The sequence below is a fragment of the Lygodium microphyllum genome, chromosome 9 (genome assembly GCF_053477565.2).
Source record: "Lygodium microphyllum isolate KBCC chromosome 9, Lygodium_microphyllum_v1.1.10, whole genome shotgun sequence".
In the NCBI taxonomy this organism is placed as follows: domain Eukaryota; kingdom Viridiplantae; phylum Streptophyta; class Polypodiopsida; order Schizaeales; family Lygodiaceae; genus Lygodium; species Lygodium microphyllum.
In genome coordinates, this window is record NC_141143.1 from 97,992,780 (window position 1) to 98,008,868 (window position 16,089).

Below are 16,089 nucleotides of genomic sequence, written 5' to 3' on the forward strand. Positions count from 1 at the left end.
TTTTCTTTCTTTCTACTGAAATTCTATGTTACTGCTACAAGGTCTTGAAGTTTCCCACATCCCAGTCTAAGTACATTGCTGTGTCATCTGCAAACTTCATGTAAAATCTCATCAAGCTTTGGGATGGGCAATCTGATCCCCTGGACTCCTATGGACTTATCTGTCAAATAAGAGCTTAGCCTGATCATTTTAATGATACCAGGATCTTCATCTGAAAGGAAAAAATATATAACTTGTTTCTCAAGGAGAAAAGATAGGGACAGTTTTACTTGCATATTGTAGGGATATAAAATTTTGAAGACTTGCATGGTGTCATGTTACAATAGCTATTAACTACCAGGAAACTGAACAACTGTTCCGCAGAAAAAGAAAACTAAAGTTGCCATGTGATTTATTCTTTCCAGGTCGTACCTTTCACACCCAGTGCAGGTGTTTTAGAGTGGGTCAATGGAACTGTGCCACTTGGAGAATATCTTTTGGGAAGGTGAACAATTAAGTTTCCAAGTACTCCAAAAGTTTTTTGGCATTGTACTGATCCAAAATCTGCATGTATATGTCTGCTATGCTGCTTATACAGTTTATTCTGTGCTCCAGTAATCGAAAAGGAGGTGCTCATGCTCGATATGGTATTGGAGATTGGACATTTCCAGTGTGCAGGCAGCACATGGATGAAGTATTTCAAAAACAAACAACAATCTTTTGTTTTGATTTACAGTTGGACTATAACCTGCTTCTTTAAGCATTCACTGATGTAGCCCCTTTCAAGTTAACATGCTGTTTGACTTAGATGTGTAACTTTAGTTGTTTTCTGGATATCAGTTTTGAGATTCAGTTTGAACTTTCAACTTTTTTGTCACTGCAGACAACAGACAAACATGCTGCTTTCCAAACAGTTTGTCATCATTTTCGGTAGGTTATCTTATTTCATTTTATTCTTACTTATTATTGGTTTCTGGCTCTTGTAATGTAGTCAGGAGGTAACTTTGGCCCCTGATGGTATATATCTCATGTCTTGTGCAGGCCGGTTTTTCATTTTTTCTTTCTAGAAAAGTTTTCTCAACCCTCAGAATGGTTTGAAAAGCGATTGGCATACACACGCAGTGTCGCAACAAGCTCTATGGTAAAGACCCTAGCAGAATAATAGCCTTGTAAATTGTTAAATTAAATGTACAAGAGGAGATATCTCCAAGCTATCCAAAAGTAGTATGTCTAATTTTAAAAAAGATGTACTTCTCCAAACTATCCAACACATCTACTAAGGGGGGTGGCCTGTAATGCTAGACCATAGCAGGATCCAAGTGGAAAAAGGTGCCTGAATCCCAGGCCTGTCCTCCTTGTAAGAGTCTCCCTAAATCCTCTCCCATCGCCCTCAAAGAGTCCCATAATATCTGCTCAGATTCTGGAGAGACTCTGAAATGAAAATATAATGCTGCTCCTTGCATGACTGCATCTTTGGAGATTTTCTCCAAAAGATCTCCAAACCATAGAAAGTTGGGCAGCAAGTACATTTTCATAACCAGTCTAAAAGAGTAGGCTGGAGGTTCCTCAAAGTCCCTCTAGAACAGCCTTTGGGCTACATATAGCCCTTTTTTTTGAAACAGGGTATGATGTGATGTATAATCTGTTGTACGAAGAGGTTTCTATGCCAAGCCACAAAACATAAGGAGAGCATGTTTTCCAATGACAATAGTGCCACCACTAGGATGTGTTTATAACAAATGTTTTTTGCCCATGGTTTACTTTTGAGGGAGCAGGTGCTTATCTCAGCAGTTGTCCTTTTGTTTTAGTTGGCATCATTCTTTCCCAAAGGGAGCAGGTGCTTATCTCAGCAGTTATCCTTTTGCTTTAGTTGGCACCATTCTTTCCCAACATCTGTGGCTGAAGGCTCAAAGGAAGCATGTACAATGTGGCGATTAGAGAAGTTTTCCCCTTAAGATGTGGCATGGAGTTAGCTAGATCCAGAAATATTGATGTTTTCACAATATCAGAAACATGTAGGTGTAGTAAACATACCAACAAAGATGCTATAAGACATAGGCATGGGAATGAGTCCTCTAGGCTACTTTTGGTGTACACAGCTCTCGTGAGGTGACAATACCTTTCTGATGGAGGTTGTCTCTCATGTTTTTGCAAGAGTTTGTCTAGCAAAATGTTCAATTAATCTGTTATCATCAGTGCAACGTGTCTCTTGTTATGATCAAAATGTGGTATGATTCCACTATAATGAATAAGAAAGAGAGAGCAAAACAACTGAAGTCAAATGCTTAAAAGTTTGGACAAGTGACCTTGTGATTCTTTGCATCTTAGCAAAGTTATTGTGTCCACACAGGTTGGATACATTGTGGGGCTGGGTGACAGACACTCTATGAATATATTGATCGATCAAGAAACTGCCGAAGTGGTCCACATTGATCTTGGTGTTGCGTTTGAGCAAGGACTAATGCTAAAGATGCCTGAGCGGGTATGAGTTGCACGGTGTTTTTTGCATTGATCATGTCAGTTCCTGCTTATCAAATACATCAGTCATCTCTTATATGGTTTGAACACTAGTCTCACAGCATTATTCATCGTACAAGTTACAACATGCTTCAATAGTGCTTGATCTTTGGTCAGAATATGTTAGGGTTCATCTTCTAAAAATAGTAGGACAACATGAAGATTAATTTTCTTGTGACAGTTCAAGATTGTGACCATATGGACTTTGATGGATCAGGTGCCATTTAGGCTGACAAGAGACATAGTCGATGGCATGGGTGTAACTGGGGTGGAAGGAGTTTTCCGAAGGAGTTGTGAAGAAACACTTCTAGTCATGCGAATGAACAAAGATGCCCTCCTGACTATAATTGAAGTACCAACAGACTTGAATATCTGCTGTCATGGTGTCTTGTCATGTTAATGTCTTACTCGATAATTTGTCTTGGTTCTCTCCAGGTCTTTATACATGATCCACTCTACAAATGGGCATTATCTCCCCTGAAGGCACTGCAGCGGCAGAAGGTCAATTTATAAATTTCTACGGTCGTTTTGGAGCATGTGACATGTTACCATTGCAAAAATTTATTGTTTGTGTTGGAAACTTTCTTTGATGAAAACATTTGCTCGCAATACTTCTTTTGTTGTCCTGTGAATGTCTGGTTGTGATGTGAACATGGTAGTATTAGAGCACTTCTCTAGCTTAGATTTTTTTCTTGTAAAGGTATGTTCTAAAATTCCAAATCTGATATTGCAGGATACAAATGAAACTGGTGAAGCAAGCGAGGATTCAGATGAGTTGGAGAATTTTCGGGATGTTATAGAGGCAAACAAAGAGGTAAAGGAAGGGAACAGAGAGGGAAACAAGGATGCAACTCGTGCACTAATGCGAGTGAAACAAAAGCTAGATGGATATGAAGGAGGAGACATGAAAAGCATTCAGGGTCAGGTAAGCCATTATTGATAACAGAATGAAGGAACTGTCAGAAGACTTACAAGTATGATGGACTTTCTGCAATGATGCTTGAACTGTGTTTTATTCTAGCTCTATAGAGTTTTATAATGCACTGCAGAGTTCTGATTGGAAGTTACTAGTACTGGCAGGTACAACAACTAATTCAAGATGCACAGGATCCAGATAAGCTTTGCCAGATGTTTTCTGGATGGGGAGCTTGGCTTTAGACTCACTCTGGACTTGATAAAGTCAAAATCAGATTGGCTAACATGGGACCATGTGATCATGCTCAAGAACACACACGCAAGGAATATAGCAAGGCATTTAAGCTTTACAAGAGATGGTATTATCTCTGGATTCCCCCAACCTCCTGTCCTTATCTCCTTTTCCAGTCCTGTATCGAAAGGGTGTTATAATAGGCAACACATTACAGTTATGGAGCAGGAATTTGCGAAGGGCTGCAAGCAAAAGTATGAACTGCAAATCGTGAAACAAAGTGCTGCTGTCATTCTGGAGGGTGTAAAGGATTTTTGGAATGTAGTTGTACATCAGCCTGCCCTAACAAACATAGACAAACCACACATACAGGCTCACAAGAGAAAAGAAAGAAAAAGAACATATTTATCCCTGATTTTGGGCCAATTCAATACTTATGCTTTTGGGGCATCAACTAATTGCGACTGGATCTGTAGTTCTTTCATTATCTTGTGAATGACAATAAGTGCTGGAAGTGATCTGGATGCTACCAGTTAAAGAAATTGAAACGCCGTCCCAGGATGTATGAGTCATTGGCATGCAAGGCTGTATTCACAACACTCGGAATTATTTAGAAGCAACAGCTCTTGAACACACGATATATCACTGGAAACCTTTGATGTTCCTGCATGAGGATTTGACCCTGTGAACATCTGTACAGAGCTACTAACGGCCATGTATTTTGAACAAGACAAAGGATATGTAGATATTGAGAGACCTCTGAACTTACAAGATGGAGTGCATGGGGAGGAAATCACTGCTGTACATTCTTTATAAATACTTTTTATGAGAAGTTGAGAATATCAAAATTTTTTGCACCTGAATGATGGCAGAAAATGTGCATTTTTATTGTTGCATTCATTTTTTCTAAGAAAGTAAGCATGGTTAAACTCCCTAAAATGTTAAACCTAAACCTTATATCCTTCTATTGCCATTGTATCCAACTGGACGCTATTTGCAAGGAACCTATTTGCTTTGATTATAGACATACTGGATTGAAGCTGACTAAGTCAACATGCATTTTTCCTGGGTGAAGTTTTCTTTGATTACTAGAAAACAGGCAATGATCCATCTTTCCCAAATTTAACTTTTAGAAACAGTGAGAAAAAGATCCACTTGTGGCTGCTATCTGCTAACCTGATCATGGTCATGTAAGTATCAGTGCAGTGAGTGACAAAGGACACACCAAAACTATGTTTTGGCTGAAATATGACAGCTATGCAATCAGTTTGAATAGTGTCCCTGTCATGACAAGACTCGTGTAGTTTCTAATGGCATCTCCTTAAGAGCCAGCTACATAGACACATGCAGTCGGTTGATTGTTTTGCAGGGCTTGGGAACTCATGTAGCATGTATCATACCCAGTTAAGTTATTAGGTACTGATTTCTATTAATATGTTGACACATATATTGTTTCTTCCTCAGAGGGGAGAGAATTTTCTATTAATAAGACTCCTTGGGACATAATATCCCAAGGCAAAATGCAAAATACAAAGCAGTCCTGTAAGGGTCTCTGTATGAGAAAATATGTAAGAAGGTAACGTTTATTACAAAGCATGAAAAAATATATGTGCTTGGTTGCTCTTATGATATCAGCAGAGGTGGTCATCTGCGATGTAGCTGCTTCATTATTTGCACAACTTCAATCACTTCTAGTGGGTGATGGTGCAGGATACATTAACTGTTCTTGGGCTTCAACAAGATTTCTCTTTCCTGCTACCATACTTTTGGCTTCTTCCTTTTGTGTAGTGGTGAATGTGTATTTTGCATGCTGGCCAGTATTTTCTTTAGTACCACCAATTTTTAGAGAAAAATAATTGTTAAGACCAATGCATGTTGCAAACTTGCACTTCCTACGAGAGAAACTCTTGGACTAAAACTGAATGCATGTTGCATTAGCTTATCATCTAACTCTAGTAATCCAGGAAATGTCACTTTGTATTCTGAAAACCTAGTTATGGCATCGAAGCTAAAGAAATGATTTGACCACTAAGAGACTGGCTTCAACAACAGCAGCATGGAAAAGTTCCTTCATAACACCTCACTTAATACAAACCTGGCAAAGGGAAGCTGTGAAGAATGCAATAAGTACAATCTTGCTATAGCATATGTACACATTGTACAGAGGTTTCTCCAATATGAGACAGAACCATGCTACTCTACATAACATCACAGGGGATTAGCATGATGCTAATGACAGACATACGAGTGCGTGCTCATGCATGCATGCACGAGTGCATGTGTGGTTTTGTGTGTGGGTGCTCATGCATATATGTGTATGTGGGTGGACTGTGCAGGCCTGTAGGCTGGCTTAGTGCTCTCTCAGTCCCCCCTCTTTTGTGCATGTTGTCTCCTGCTTTTCCCCTTGCCAGTGACAACTCATTACTGACCTTCTAACTTGTGCACAGGTTATTGCTGCCATCCCAGCCTGCATGCATTTGCCAAGACTGCGGCCTGGCTAAAGAAATCATTTGATTACTGAGAGACTGGCTTCAACAATGGCAGCACTGAAGAGTTCTTACGTAACACCTTTCATAGCATAAAACATGGCAAAAGGAAGCTGTGAAGAGTGCAATAAATACAACCTTGCTACAGCACATCTATGTATTGCACAAATGTTTCTACAATATAAAACATAGAACCATGTTACTCAGCATAAGGTAGTGGAGAGTTGGCACAATGCTATAGAACAATATACTTCATTTGATACCAATATAATGTACTTCATGTATCAATGTTGTAGCCCTTCATCATACAATAGCACAAATTGATAAGAAATCGACGAAACACAAATTGCAGGAAGAGAGAACAGAAGAAAAGTGCATAATATAAGCATTGGGTACAATCTCCCTCCATGCATGGGTGACCACCTTCTCCGTGCATGTACCTATGAATTTTACATTATCTTTTTGTGTACTCAAAATACATTGAAAAAGCATTCTTTTTGGGCTGTTGTTTTCTTTGCATGAACACCATGCTTTTGGCCTGTATTCAAACTATTATCAAATAAATCTATTTTAATATTTACAAAATTAATTGTCTAGCCCTTTAGGTTTTGCACAAAAAATAATCCCCCACTAGAGAGTGCCTAAAAAATATGATACTTTTGCATACTAAGCAGCATTTCCTTGATGCAGATCCCAAGTTTGAGATCAACCAAAGGAAGTACAAGCATGGGCAGCAGAAGAAGACTGCGTTTGTGTGGACTCCTTGTTGGATGAGTATCATACCGTGCCCAAAGAGGAGCATATTGCCACATTTTTATGGAGGGCTATGGATAAATATATAGCGAGCAAGGATGAGCAATTGGAGAATATAAGGAAGAAAATAGTAAATGGTTTATGTAAGTGCTTTGTTTTATGCTGTGCAACTTTTATAATATTCTTTATGAATGTCAATTTGAATATTAACTCCCTTCTAGGCCTGGAGGAAGGCCACCATGTAAGGGCCTCATGATGAGGCTGCATCTACTAGTGGGCATGAGTTGTCTAGGGACTCCAAGGAAAGGGGCCAAGAATCCAAGGGTATCAAATCAAGTATCCCCAGTCAACCCTCAAAGCAAGCATAGCAGGAGAAAAAGGGGAATGCTGAAGCAGTAATAAGGAGAACCAAACTCCTAAGACTTCTTCCTTCAAATCTTGTCAAAAGAAGCAGTCAGGCAAACCATCTCTCAAACAGATGGTGTGTACTCTGCTCATTGATAGGAATTTCTAAGCACCTATTGAAGACCTTGAACTTATGGATTAATCACATGCATTGCTCAGCAAAGAGCAATCTCTCACCAAATTCAAGATATGTTCTTGGAATGTCTGCAGTTTGTCTAGTGATTGGAGGAAGCATGTCTGATATGGGCTCATCAGCTGCCAAAAATCACATATTATTTCGCTACAAGAAATTAAACTTGATTCAGAGGTATGTAGTTTTTTTTATGTCAACGATTATACTTTGTTCTTTGATTCTTGTGCAAGAGGCAAGGGAGGGGTTATGCTACTGGTCAAGGATCTCCTCCAGCCTTTGCATTTAGAGCTGATGATATTGGTGGGAATTTAATCCATCTCACTTTCATTGACATCACTGCCTCTGATCCTGATCATATGCCAATTTTGGCAGCATTCAAGGTTGTTCTCACTGCTTCATCTAATCAAGGCCCTCCCCCCTTTGGTCTTAATGCTTTCAGGAAGGGTGTATCTGTTGCATGGACTGAACTAAGAGCAGGAATGCAACAGCAGATTACATTTGGGAGGGTTGTGTGAATGCTGTCAGGCCCTATGCCAAGGAGTATGGGAGGTAGGCAGTTGCTAGACGGAAATCAGACTCCCCTTCCTTTATGCCATGCAATCTAAGGACAATCTTATGAAAGCTCTTGAAGTCAATCCCAATGATTACTATATGCAAAGGTGCTTAATTGAAACTAAAGATTTTCTTCAGTTTCAAGACTCCCTTTATGCCATAAAAAAGGAAAATCTTATGAAAGCTCTTCAAGTCAATCCCAATTATTACTATTTGCAAAGGTCCTTAATCGAAGCTGATGATTTTCTTTGGTTTCAGGAACATGTGAACACATTCAGGCAGCTCATGTCCAATTCAGAGGTAAGTAGAAGTGCCTAGAAGACGGCCCTAATGAATTTTTCTTCAAAGCTCTTAAGCTGGAGCATCAAAAGGAGACCATATCATGTATTGAGAACTCCAGTGGTAGCTTAGTCTTTCACATGAAATCTATTGCTGCTGTTTTCGAGAATCACCTGGCTGTTATAGCGGGCACATAACCAGTTCAGACTGCCAATTATGATGCGTGGCTCAGACAGTTCCTTGTTGCTAGCATCTCTTGTCCTATTTCAGCTAATGCAGCTCTCCTTTTGGAGTGACCTTTCTCTAAAGATGAGATCAAACTAGTGAATGAAGATAAAGCCAGGGAAATCTCCTGGACCGCATGGACTCCCAGTAGAGGTCTTTCAAGCTATGTGGGATGTATGTGTTGATGATGTGGTGGAATTGCTCAATTAATCAGTAGGTCTGCTGACTGTATGCTGCAGTCCTTTCAGAGGGGAATGATAAAACTGATATCCAAGGACTAAAGTGTCTAATTGGGGGCAATTTACAACACTAGACTTTACCTATAAGGTTTTGGCTGAAGCATTAGCTGAGTAGCTTTGAGTCAAAGTACTATTCTCTAGGATCATTCATGTAAAACAGTATGGATTTGTCTTTGGAAGTTTCAAGATGACGCACTAAACTTGATCTTTTCAATTAATTATACCTTAAGCCTTCAGACTGACTTTATGCATGTCAACATGGACTTGGACAAAGCCTATGACTGAATCAATTGGTCCTTCATTATGAGTGTGCCAAAATTGGTCCTCCATTATGAGTGTGCTTGCTGCCTTCAAAATTGGACTTGTCTTTACATCAATGGTTGGGAGGTTGTTTCATAATGCATCTGTTGTGACTAATATTAACGGCTCTCTATCTAATCCATTTATGCTAAGGTGCTCCATCCGACAAGGATATCCCCTTGCACCACCTCTTTTTGTGTTAGATATGCTCAATGCCCCACCCTCGTAAGGTGATGATCTATGATGCTCTAAATTATAAGGCCACCATTATGAGAAGCCATGTGTGAGAACAAACATTGGTTGGTGTCGTGACTTGTATGTCAAATGAGGTGTATGTAACTGGATGGCAAAAAGGTGACCATTGTGGATCTAGCCTTTGGGTTAGATAGAGTAGTTATACTGGTAGCAACTCAAGGTACAATGTATCGTGTTGTAGGGTGTGGCAGCCCGTGGTTGGGGAGTCTCAAGGGAGCCAACGGCCTCCCCTGATGGGGGTTTGGGGGCAACGTCCCAGCCGACGGTAAAGGGAATATTCCCTGGTCAATAGGAAAGGTTCATAATGTAATCGGACAAGTTGTTCCGAGCTATAAGAGAAAGACTCCTCCAAAGCCATTGTTAATCTATCTTTCACCTAGTCTAAGTTATTCTAGCTACCCTTAGGCTCTTCGCCTATCATCTGTCTAAATCGCCATCTAAGCTTCATAGTGGAAACGCATGGGTGGAAAAAGCCATCTTTGTATAAGTTAGTTTGAGATTAAAGCAGTTTTTGTTCTTCTCATATTCGTTGTGTGTTCTCTACTTCTTACTCAGATTTAACTAGTTTTAGTGTGTAATTTCTACATAGTATTAGAGCCTAGGGGGCTCTAAGAAGTGAGGAGTACATGAGAGACAAGGGCAACGAAAAGGAGAAATATTGTATGTTACATCAACTAGTAGTATTAGTGCATGAGGTGATACTACTATTGTACTGACAATGCAAACACTAAGGATTCATCTACCAACCTTGAGCGAAGACAAGTTAGATGGTACAAACTACAGTTTGTGGAAGTTTAAATTTACAAGTATCCTTGATTTTTATGAGCTTTTGGAGACGGTGTTAGGGACTGACGTAGAACCACAACCCACCCTCGACCCATCAAATTCGAATATTATAATTTCTCCAAATGTAGATCTTCTACGAGTTTGGAAACAAAGAAACGTAGATGCATTGTATGCCTTAGTTGCAAGCTGTTTTGATAGTATTTTGACCTTAGTTTGGCATACAACCAAGGCATCAGAGGCTTGGAACATACTAAGGAGTTAGTAAGAAACGCAAAATCAAACAAGGATTCAAAACTTGAAGAATTATCTAGCAATAAAGAAGAGGTGTCTTCTGATTTGTCCATCAAAGTTGAATGGATTGGTAACTGTCCTAAATACTTACGTGAGACCCCAAGCTTTGACGTTTGAGGAATTTTGTACACTACTAATGGAGGAGAAGTTGCAACTTAAAGCCCGAGAAGGTAGCAGTAGTGGAGATACTACGTTCTCCGCCAATGCAAAAGGCAAAGGTGGTTCCTCTATCAATGGTGACAAGAAGAAGGCGAGTAGCAAGAAAAAGTTTCAAGGAGAGTGCTTCTAGTACAAGAAGAAAGGACATGCAATTGCAGATTGTCATGTCAATAAGGCAAATGAAAAGAATGGCACCATGAAAACTAAAGGTTCCACAAGAAAGCAAGAATAGAACGAAGACTTCTCTAGAGTTGGTACATGTTAACTTGTACACTAAAATGCCCACACCAGCCTTGGGAGGATATTCTTATTTTATGTTGATCATGAACGACTACAATAGAAATATGTGGGTGTATTTCCTTCATGATAAGGCTCAAGCTTTTAGTAAGTTTAATGAATGGCTAAAACTTGTTGAGAATAAAACAGGGAAAAGTGTAAAGAAATTTAGAACATATGGTGGTGGTAAGTTCAACTCAAAGGAGTTTGAAGTCTTTTGCAAAAGCAAAGAGATTAAGTTTCAATTGATAACACCTCATATACCCTAGCAAAATGGCGTTGTTAAACGTCGACATCATGCCATTGTGGAAATGACAAGATGCATGCTTAAGAGTAAGGAATTGCCTAATAAGTTTTGGGCAGAATCTGTTAATACTGTAGTCTATATATTTAATCAAAGTTACATAAAAGCTCTTAAGGGCAAAACTCTTCATGAGACCATCTACCTTATATTTTAGAACTTTTGGATGTGAATATTATGCGCATGTTCCAAAGGATAAGAGAAACAAGTGAAATCCAAAAAGCACAAAATGTATCTACTTGGGTTAAATTATATGATCAAGAGACAAAGAAGATAAGTGAGCCGTGACGTGGTATTCAAGGTACAACCATATACAATGGAGGAGAACATAAGTTCTTTCACTTTATCATCCAGCGAAAAAGTAGTCCACTATGAACCTATCTGAAGAGATGTCCCTATCCTCGAGAAGGAGGAAGCATCATCTTTAGATGATGAGGAAAAAGTTCATCAACCTACAATCATGCCACTAGAAAACCCATTGCCACGATGGATGAAGCAGCTCTATAATCACAGTAATCCTACGTCTATCACAATTGCGGAAAAGGCTAATGGACCAAGGAGGTCTTTGAGAATAGAGTAAAGAAAGACTTTTGCTCACATTGTCAATATGGCCTTGATGGCTAATATTATGAGAGAAGTAAAGGAGCTAGCAAACTTGGAAGAAGCACTTGCCGATCCAGCATGGAGAGCAGTTATGCAAGCTGAGTATGACAACATAATGAAGAATGGTACTTGGGAGCTAGTGGATTGGTCAAAAAAAAGGAAGATTATTGGCACCAAGTGAGTTTAGAAGGTAAAGTACAAGGCTGATGGCAACTTAGAAAAGTACAAAACCAAAGTAGTTGCACAGGGATTTTCACAGAGATTAAAGAATTTGATTTTCAAGAATCATTTGCTCTAACTACTAGAATGACCACTATTTACATAGTACTTGTAATGGCCGCTCATAAGAAGTGGCCAATTTACCAAATGGATGTTAAATCAGTATTCTTCAGTAGGTTGGTTGGCGACCTCATCTATTTGTGTAACACCAAGCCAGATATCAGTTTTGTTGTTAGTGCCTTGAGCAGGTTCTCAAAACAAACCACAGGAAAGTCATTGGAAAGCTAGACATAGGTGCTCAAATACTTAAAAGGGAACTCTTGACTATGGTATCACATACAGTTTCGAAAGTGCTCTTATGGGGAGCTGTGACTCAGATTGGGCAGATGACAATGATTTGAGAATATCAAAATTTCTGAATATTGTTTCTCTTTAGATTTAGAAATCTTCTCTTGGAATCAATAAGAAGCACCCAATTGCGACATTGTCTTCTATCATAGCAACTTGAGGCACAATGCATCGAGTTGTGGGGTGTAGTGGCCCATTGTGGAGGGCTGACATTAAAGGGAATATTCCTTGGCTGACTAGAGAAGGTTCATAATGTGGTCGAATAGGTCGATCAGACTATCTTCCCGTGTTATAAAAAAAAGATCCCTCTAAAGCCATCGTCAATCTATCTTTCATCTAGTCAAAGTTCTTCCAACCATCCTTAAGCTCTATCATCTATCTAGATCGCCATCTAAGCTTCAATTGTGGAAACGCACATGTGAACAAAGCCATCTTTGTATCAATTCATTTGAGATTAAAGTAGTTTTTATTCTTCTCATATTTGCTGTGTGTTCTGCACTCCTTGCTCAAATTTTGTGCATTGTGTTATGTAATTTCTTTATTTCACTCTGATACCAGATCCCTTGTTGAGGAAGACTGATCACAAATTAAGGGAAGGCTCCATCAGAAGTCTTCTGCTGCTTAGAGGGAGCAGCACATCAGCACAATTTTTTGCTCATGACAACGCCACAATTGTTACTCCTGAAAAGGATCAATGGACTCCTAGATAGATTAATAATGTGTCTGCTGACCTATTTTCATCCAAAATTAATCAAGCTAAAACGGAGCTAAATTTCCTTTCATGGAAGGATCCAGAGCCCTAGCTGCTCATAATTAGGGATTTAAGCTGGTCAAGCATAGTGAGATTGTTAGATATCTTGGAGTTCTCATTGGAGTGGGACTCGTTAATAAGCAGAGCTTCATGTGTTTTTATGATAAGTATGCTTTGAAAGTGGAGAAGTGGCTGTGTTTTCCCTTAACCTTCGCTGGAAGGCTCACAGCAGTCATTAAGACTTTCAATGCTTTTTTATACTGCTTCTATGTTTGCTTTCAGCAGGAGTTCATGGGATATGGTTGAGAAACTCTTCAGGAAGTTTAAAGAATCCAATCGACCTCACAGATTGGTTGGGAATCTCTCATCACTGGTAAAAATGATGGTGGGACCAGAATCGAATCACTACTAGTGACTAACGAGCTCACGACTCTCCTTTGGTTTGTTGAAGAGGGATGACTCTTCACAACCTTGGTGTATCCTACTACAATTTTGGATAGTGAACTCCCCTATCAAGGGCCTTATTTGGAAGGACCGTCTGTGTTGTTTACGATCCAAAAAATTTCTGCTTTCGGTATGGCTCAGGCTATTGTTCAGTCTTGGCAGCAGGTCCTAGTCAATACCAAGTGAGAATCCACGAATTCAAGAGTGGGGGACTCTTCATTACTAAGGAGTCCCTGGCTCCCAGGTGGCTCCTGTGGAGCGGGATGTGAAGATGCCTTACCTATTGCATTTAGTCTTTACAGTCACTCTCAGATACATATGGAATAGAAGGAATGCTAGTCTTTTTGGTGAGGCCTCAGAATCCTTTCTTCTGGTTTTGCTTGCATCCTCCAAGTTTTTGGGGCGCCAACATTGGATTTTCAGAGATTTTGCAAATAAGCTGTCATCAATGGTTTAAAACCTTCTGCATCTTTGGATGCCGTATATGTCTCTTACTTTCTTAATACACTCTCCGCATTATCGAAAGAAACAACTTGCGCTGATAGCATGCTCTGCTCTCCGGGACTCTCCCATTTATCCCGAGGATAAACCAAGGGGCCAGGAGTGTATGCAACAGGGTTGTTCGAAGACTTAATTGTAAGCCGTAAGAAGGGTTTGGGCACTTTTGAAAGAGAAATCGCGGGGAGAGACGAATGAAAGAGGTGCCGTGCTGGGATACGATGGCGGAGACTAAAGCTGCTCCTAGGCAGTTGATAGTGGCGTGGAGGAGCCCGGGGCGCTGGCGCTGTCTGTTGATTTTGATGGAGGGGAGTGGTTTTGAGGAAGAAGTCCGCCCCGTGCAAGCAAGGTATGAGGCTGTTAACAGAGGTGGCAAAGGATTGATACATGGCCTCAAAGGAGTATTTAAGTCGGCTGACTGATGTGTAGTACTTGGGGCCGGAGTGTGACAGCGATTCTCTGGCGGAACTTCCTTCGATGTGTCGGCGGCGTTAGACGAGGTCTTTCTCGAGAGGATGCCCATGGACTGCAGCCTGGCTGGCGGCGGGAGAAAACGCCGCGGCTGCCGTGGTAAACGCCAGGGTTAGCTGCCTCTGCGCCAAGTAGGCCGCCTGCCCTTCGAAAGGGGCGACAATGCCGTTAAAAGGTACAGCCGTGACTCTTCTCAGCCTTGTTGGAGGAAGAGGGTCGCTTTGTGATCAGCGGAGCAAGGCCATTCAATCCGTCCTATCGCCCTTTGGGCAAAACCACCACTCGTAGTGGTTTTTCAATCTGGGTCTCGTGGTTTCGTTAAAGAGGGTAGTTCTATGTATCCTATAGTCTGTCGTGTTTCGTCTTGTTCACCCCCAAATTTGAAGAAGGGTTAGTTATGGAGTCACGACCCAACAATGTATAAAGGGAGGTGTGTCGCGTGATGTGGATGATGTTTTCAAGGATAAATTTAGAGTTGTCCTCTTGATTTTGAAGTGTAGACCAATCACCTTACTTTGATACCAATGATAGATGTAGAGCTCTTCTCTTTAATCTTGATGTGTAGATGAATCACCTTATTGTTATACCAATGTTATAGCCTTTCATCGTGCAATAGCACAAATTGACCACAATTTGATGAAACACACAAATCGCAAGAAGAGCCAAAAGAGGCTTTACTTCAAACATAAGTAAGAGTTGAAATGAGAGTTCAGCATAAAAACAACAAATATATAATGAGACAAATTGATGATCTTGTATATAAATATGCAAAAATAGTAGTGGAAAACTACAAATTAACATGATTAATCCTCAAAGTGCTCATGTCATTGCAACAAATCTAGAATAATACTCATTACTACTAGAGGTCTCATTCGCCATCCTTGGCAAACTCATCCTCACTAGTAGTATTGCCCTATTATCGTACTCCCTCTCTCTAACCTTTAGAGGTAGAACTAGGTGTGTCGTCATGGGGTAGTGGTGATGGAAGCGCTCCTCAAGCCACTATCATGTCTCATGTAGGATCCTAAGGGCTCATCATGACCATGAGCAATGGATATCAATGGATATCATTCACCATCCTTGGCAAACTCATCCTCACTAGTAGTATTGCCCTATTATCATACTCCCTCTCTCTAACCTTTAGAGGTAGAACTAGGTGTGTCGTCATGGGATGCCCTCGAAGTGGTGATGGAAGTGCTCCTCAAGCCACTATCATGTCTCATGTAGGATCCTAAGGGCCCATCGTGACTATGAGCAATGGATGTCAATGGCCATGAAAGCTAGAAGAAAAGGTAAAGAGACTTGATTATGCAAATAATTAATACCCTAATTGAGTCTCTCAACACTTTATATATCCCATTAGTGTAATTGAGTATTTTATACTGACCCTATGTTCTACTTGTTTATTCCACTCTTTTATATTCTATTGCAACCCTTAAGGTTTTTGTCTTCAAAAACAAAAAGAGGACTTATTAGTGTAGCTCACTATGGGATTGCAAAGTACTAGTCTATTTAGCATTACAAAGGGTTATATATATACATATATATATATATATATATGGAAGCTCAATCTCATATGGAATTGGGATGTGTAGATGTATATGTGATATATACAACATGTACAAGTTGAAAGTGTATGAGTTTGGTTTGGCCACCAATTATTAACAATTAG

The 16,089-nt window shown here is 40.0% G+C and overlaps 1 protein-coding gene and 1 long non-coding RNA gene across 5 annotated transcripts in view; both read left to right on the forward strand.

Annotated features, from left to right (window-relative positions):
- ATM (Serine/Threonine-kinase ATM-like protein) overlaps nt 1-9,001 on the forward strand; it is a 207,918-nt gene extending 198,917 nt beyond the window's left edge. The window contains exons 71-85 of one of the 4 annotated variants that reach the window (XR_015691873.1): nt 405-484; nt 595-673; nt 863-909; nt 1,021-1,120; nt 2,330-2,461; nt 2,714-2,848; nt 2,932-2,997; nt 3,230-3,421; nt 3,577-3,770; nt 6,091-6,342; nt 6,820-7,025; nt 7,104-7,363; nt 7,498-7,594; nt 7,860-8,079; nt 8,231-9,001. Coding sequence is in view for 1 of the 4 variants with exons in the window: in XM_087684861.1 (XP_087540987.1) it covers nt 405-484; nt 595-673; nt 863-909; nt 1,021-1,120; nt 2,330-2,461; nt 2,714-2,848; nt 2,932-2,997; nt 3,230-3,421; nt 3,577-3,654 (909 nt within the window). In the remaining 3 variants the exon portion in view is untranslated. Of the gene's footprint in view, nt 1-404; nt 485-594; nt 674-862; nt 910-1,020; nt 1,121-2,329; nt 2,462-2,713; nt 2,849-2,931; nt 2,998-3,229; nt 3,422-3,576; nt 4,507-6,090; nt 6,343-6,819; nt 7,026-7,103; nt 7,364-7,497; nt 7,595-7,859; nt 8,080-8,230 lie in introns of those variants that run through there. The other 3 variants (XR_015691872.1, XR_015691874.1, XM_087684861.1) reach the window with 3 other exon arrangements.
- A 4,545-nt stretch (nt 9,002-13,546) lies between these two features.
- LOC148031340 (uncharacterized) lies at nt 13,547-14,796 on the forward strand. The gene is made up of 2 exons (XR_015691988.1): nt 13,547-14,295; nt 14,376-14,796. It is a non-coding gene; the product is annotated as an uncharacterized LOC148031340 (long non-coding RNA).
- The last annotated feature ends 1,293 nt before the right edge of the window (nt 14,797-16,089 follow it).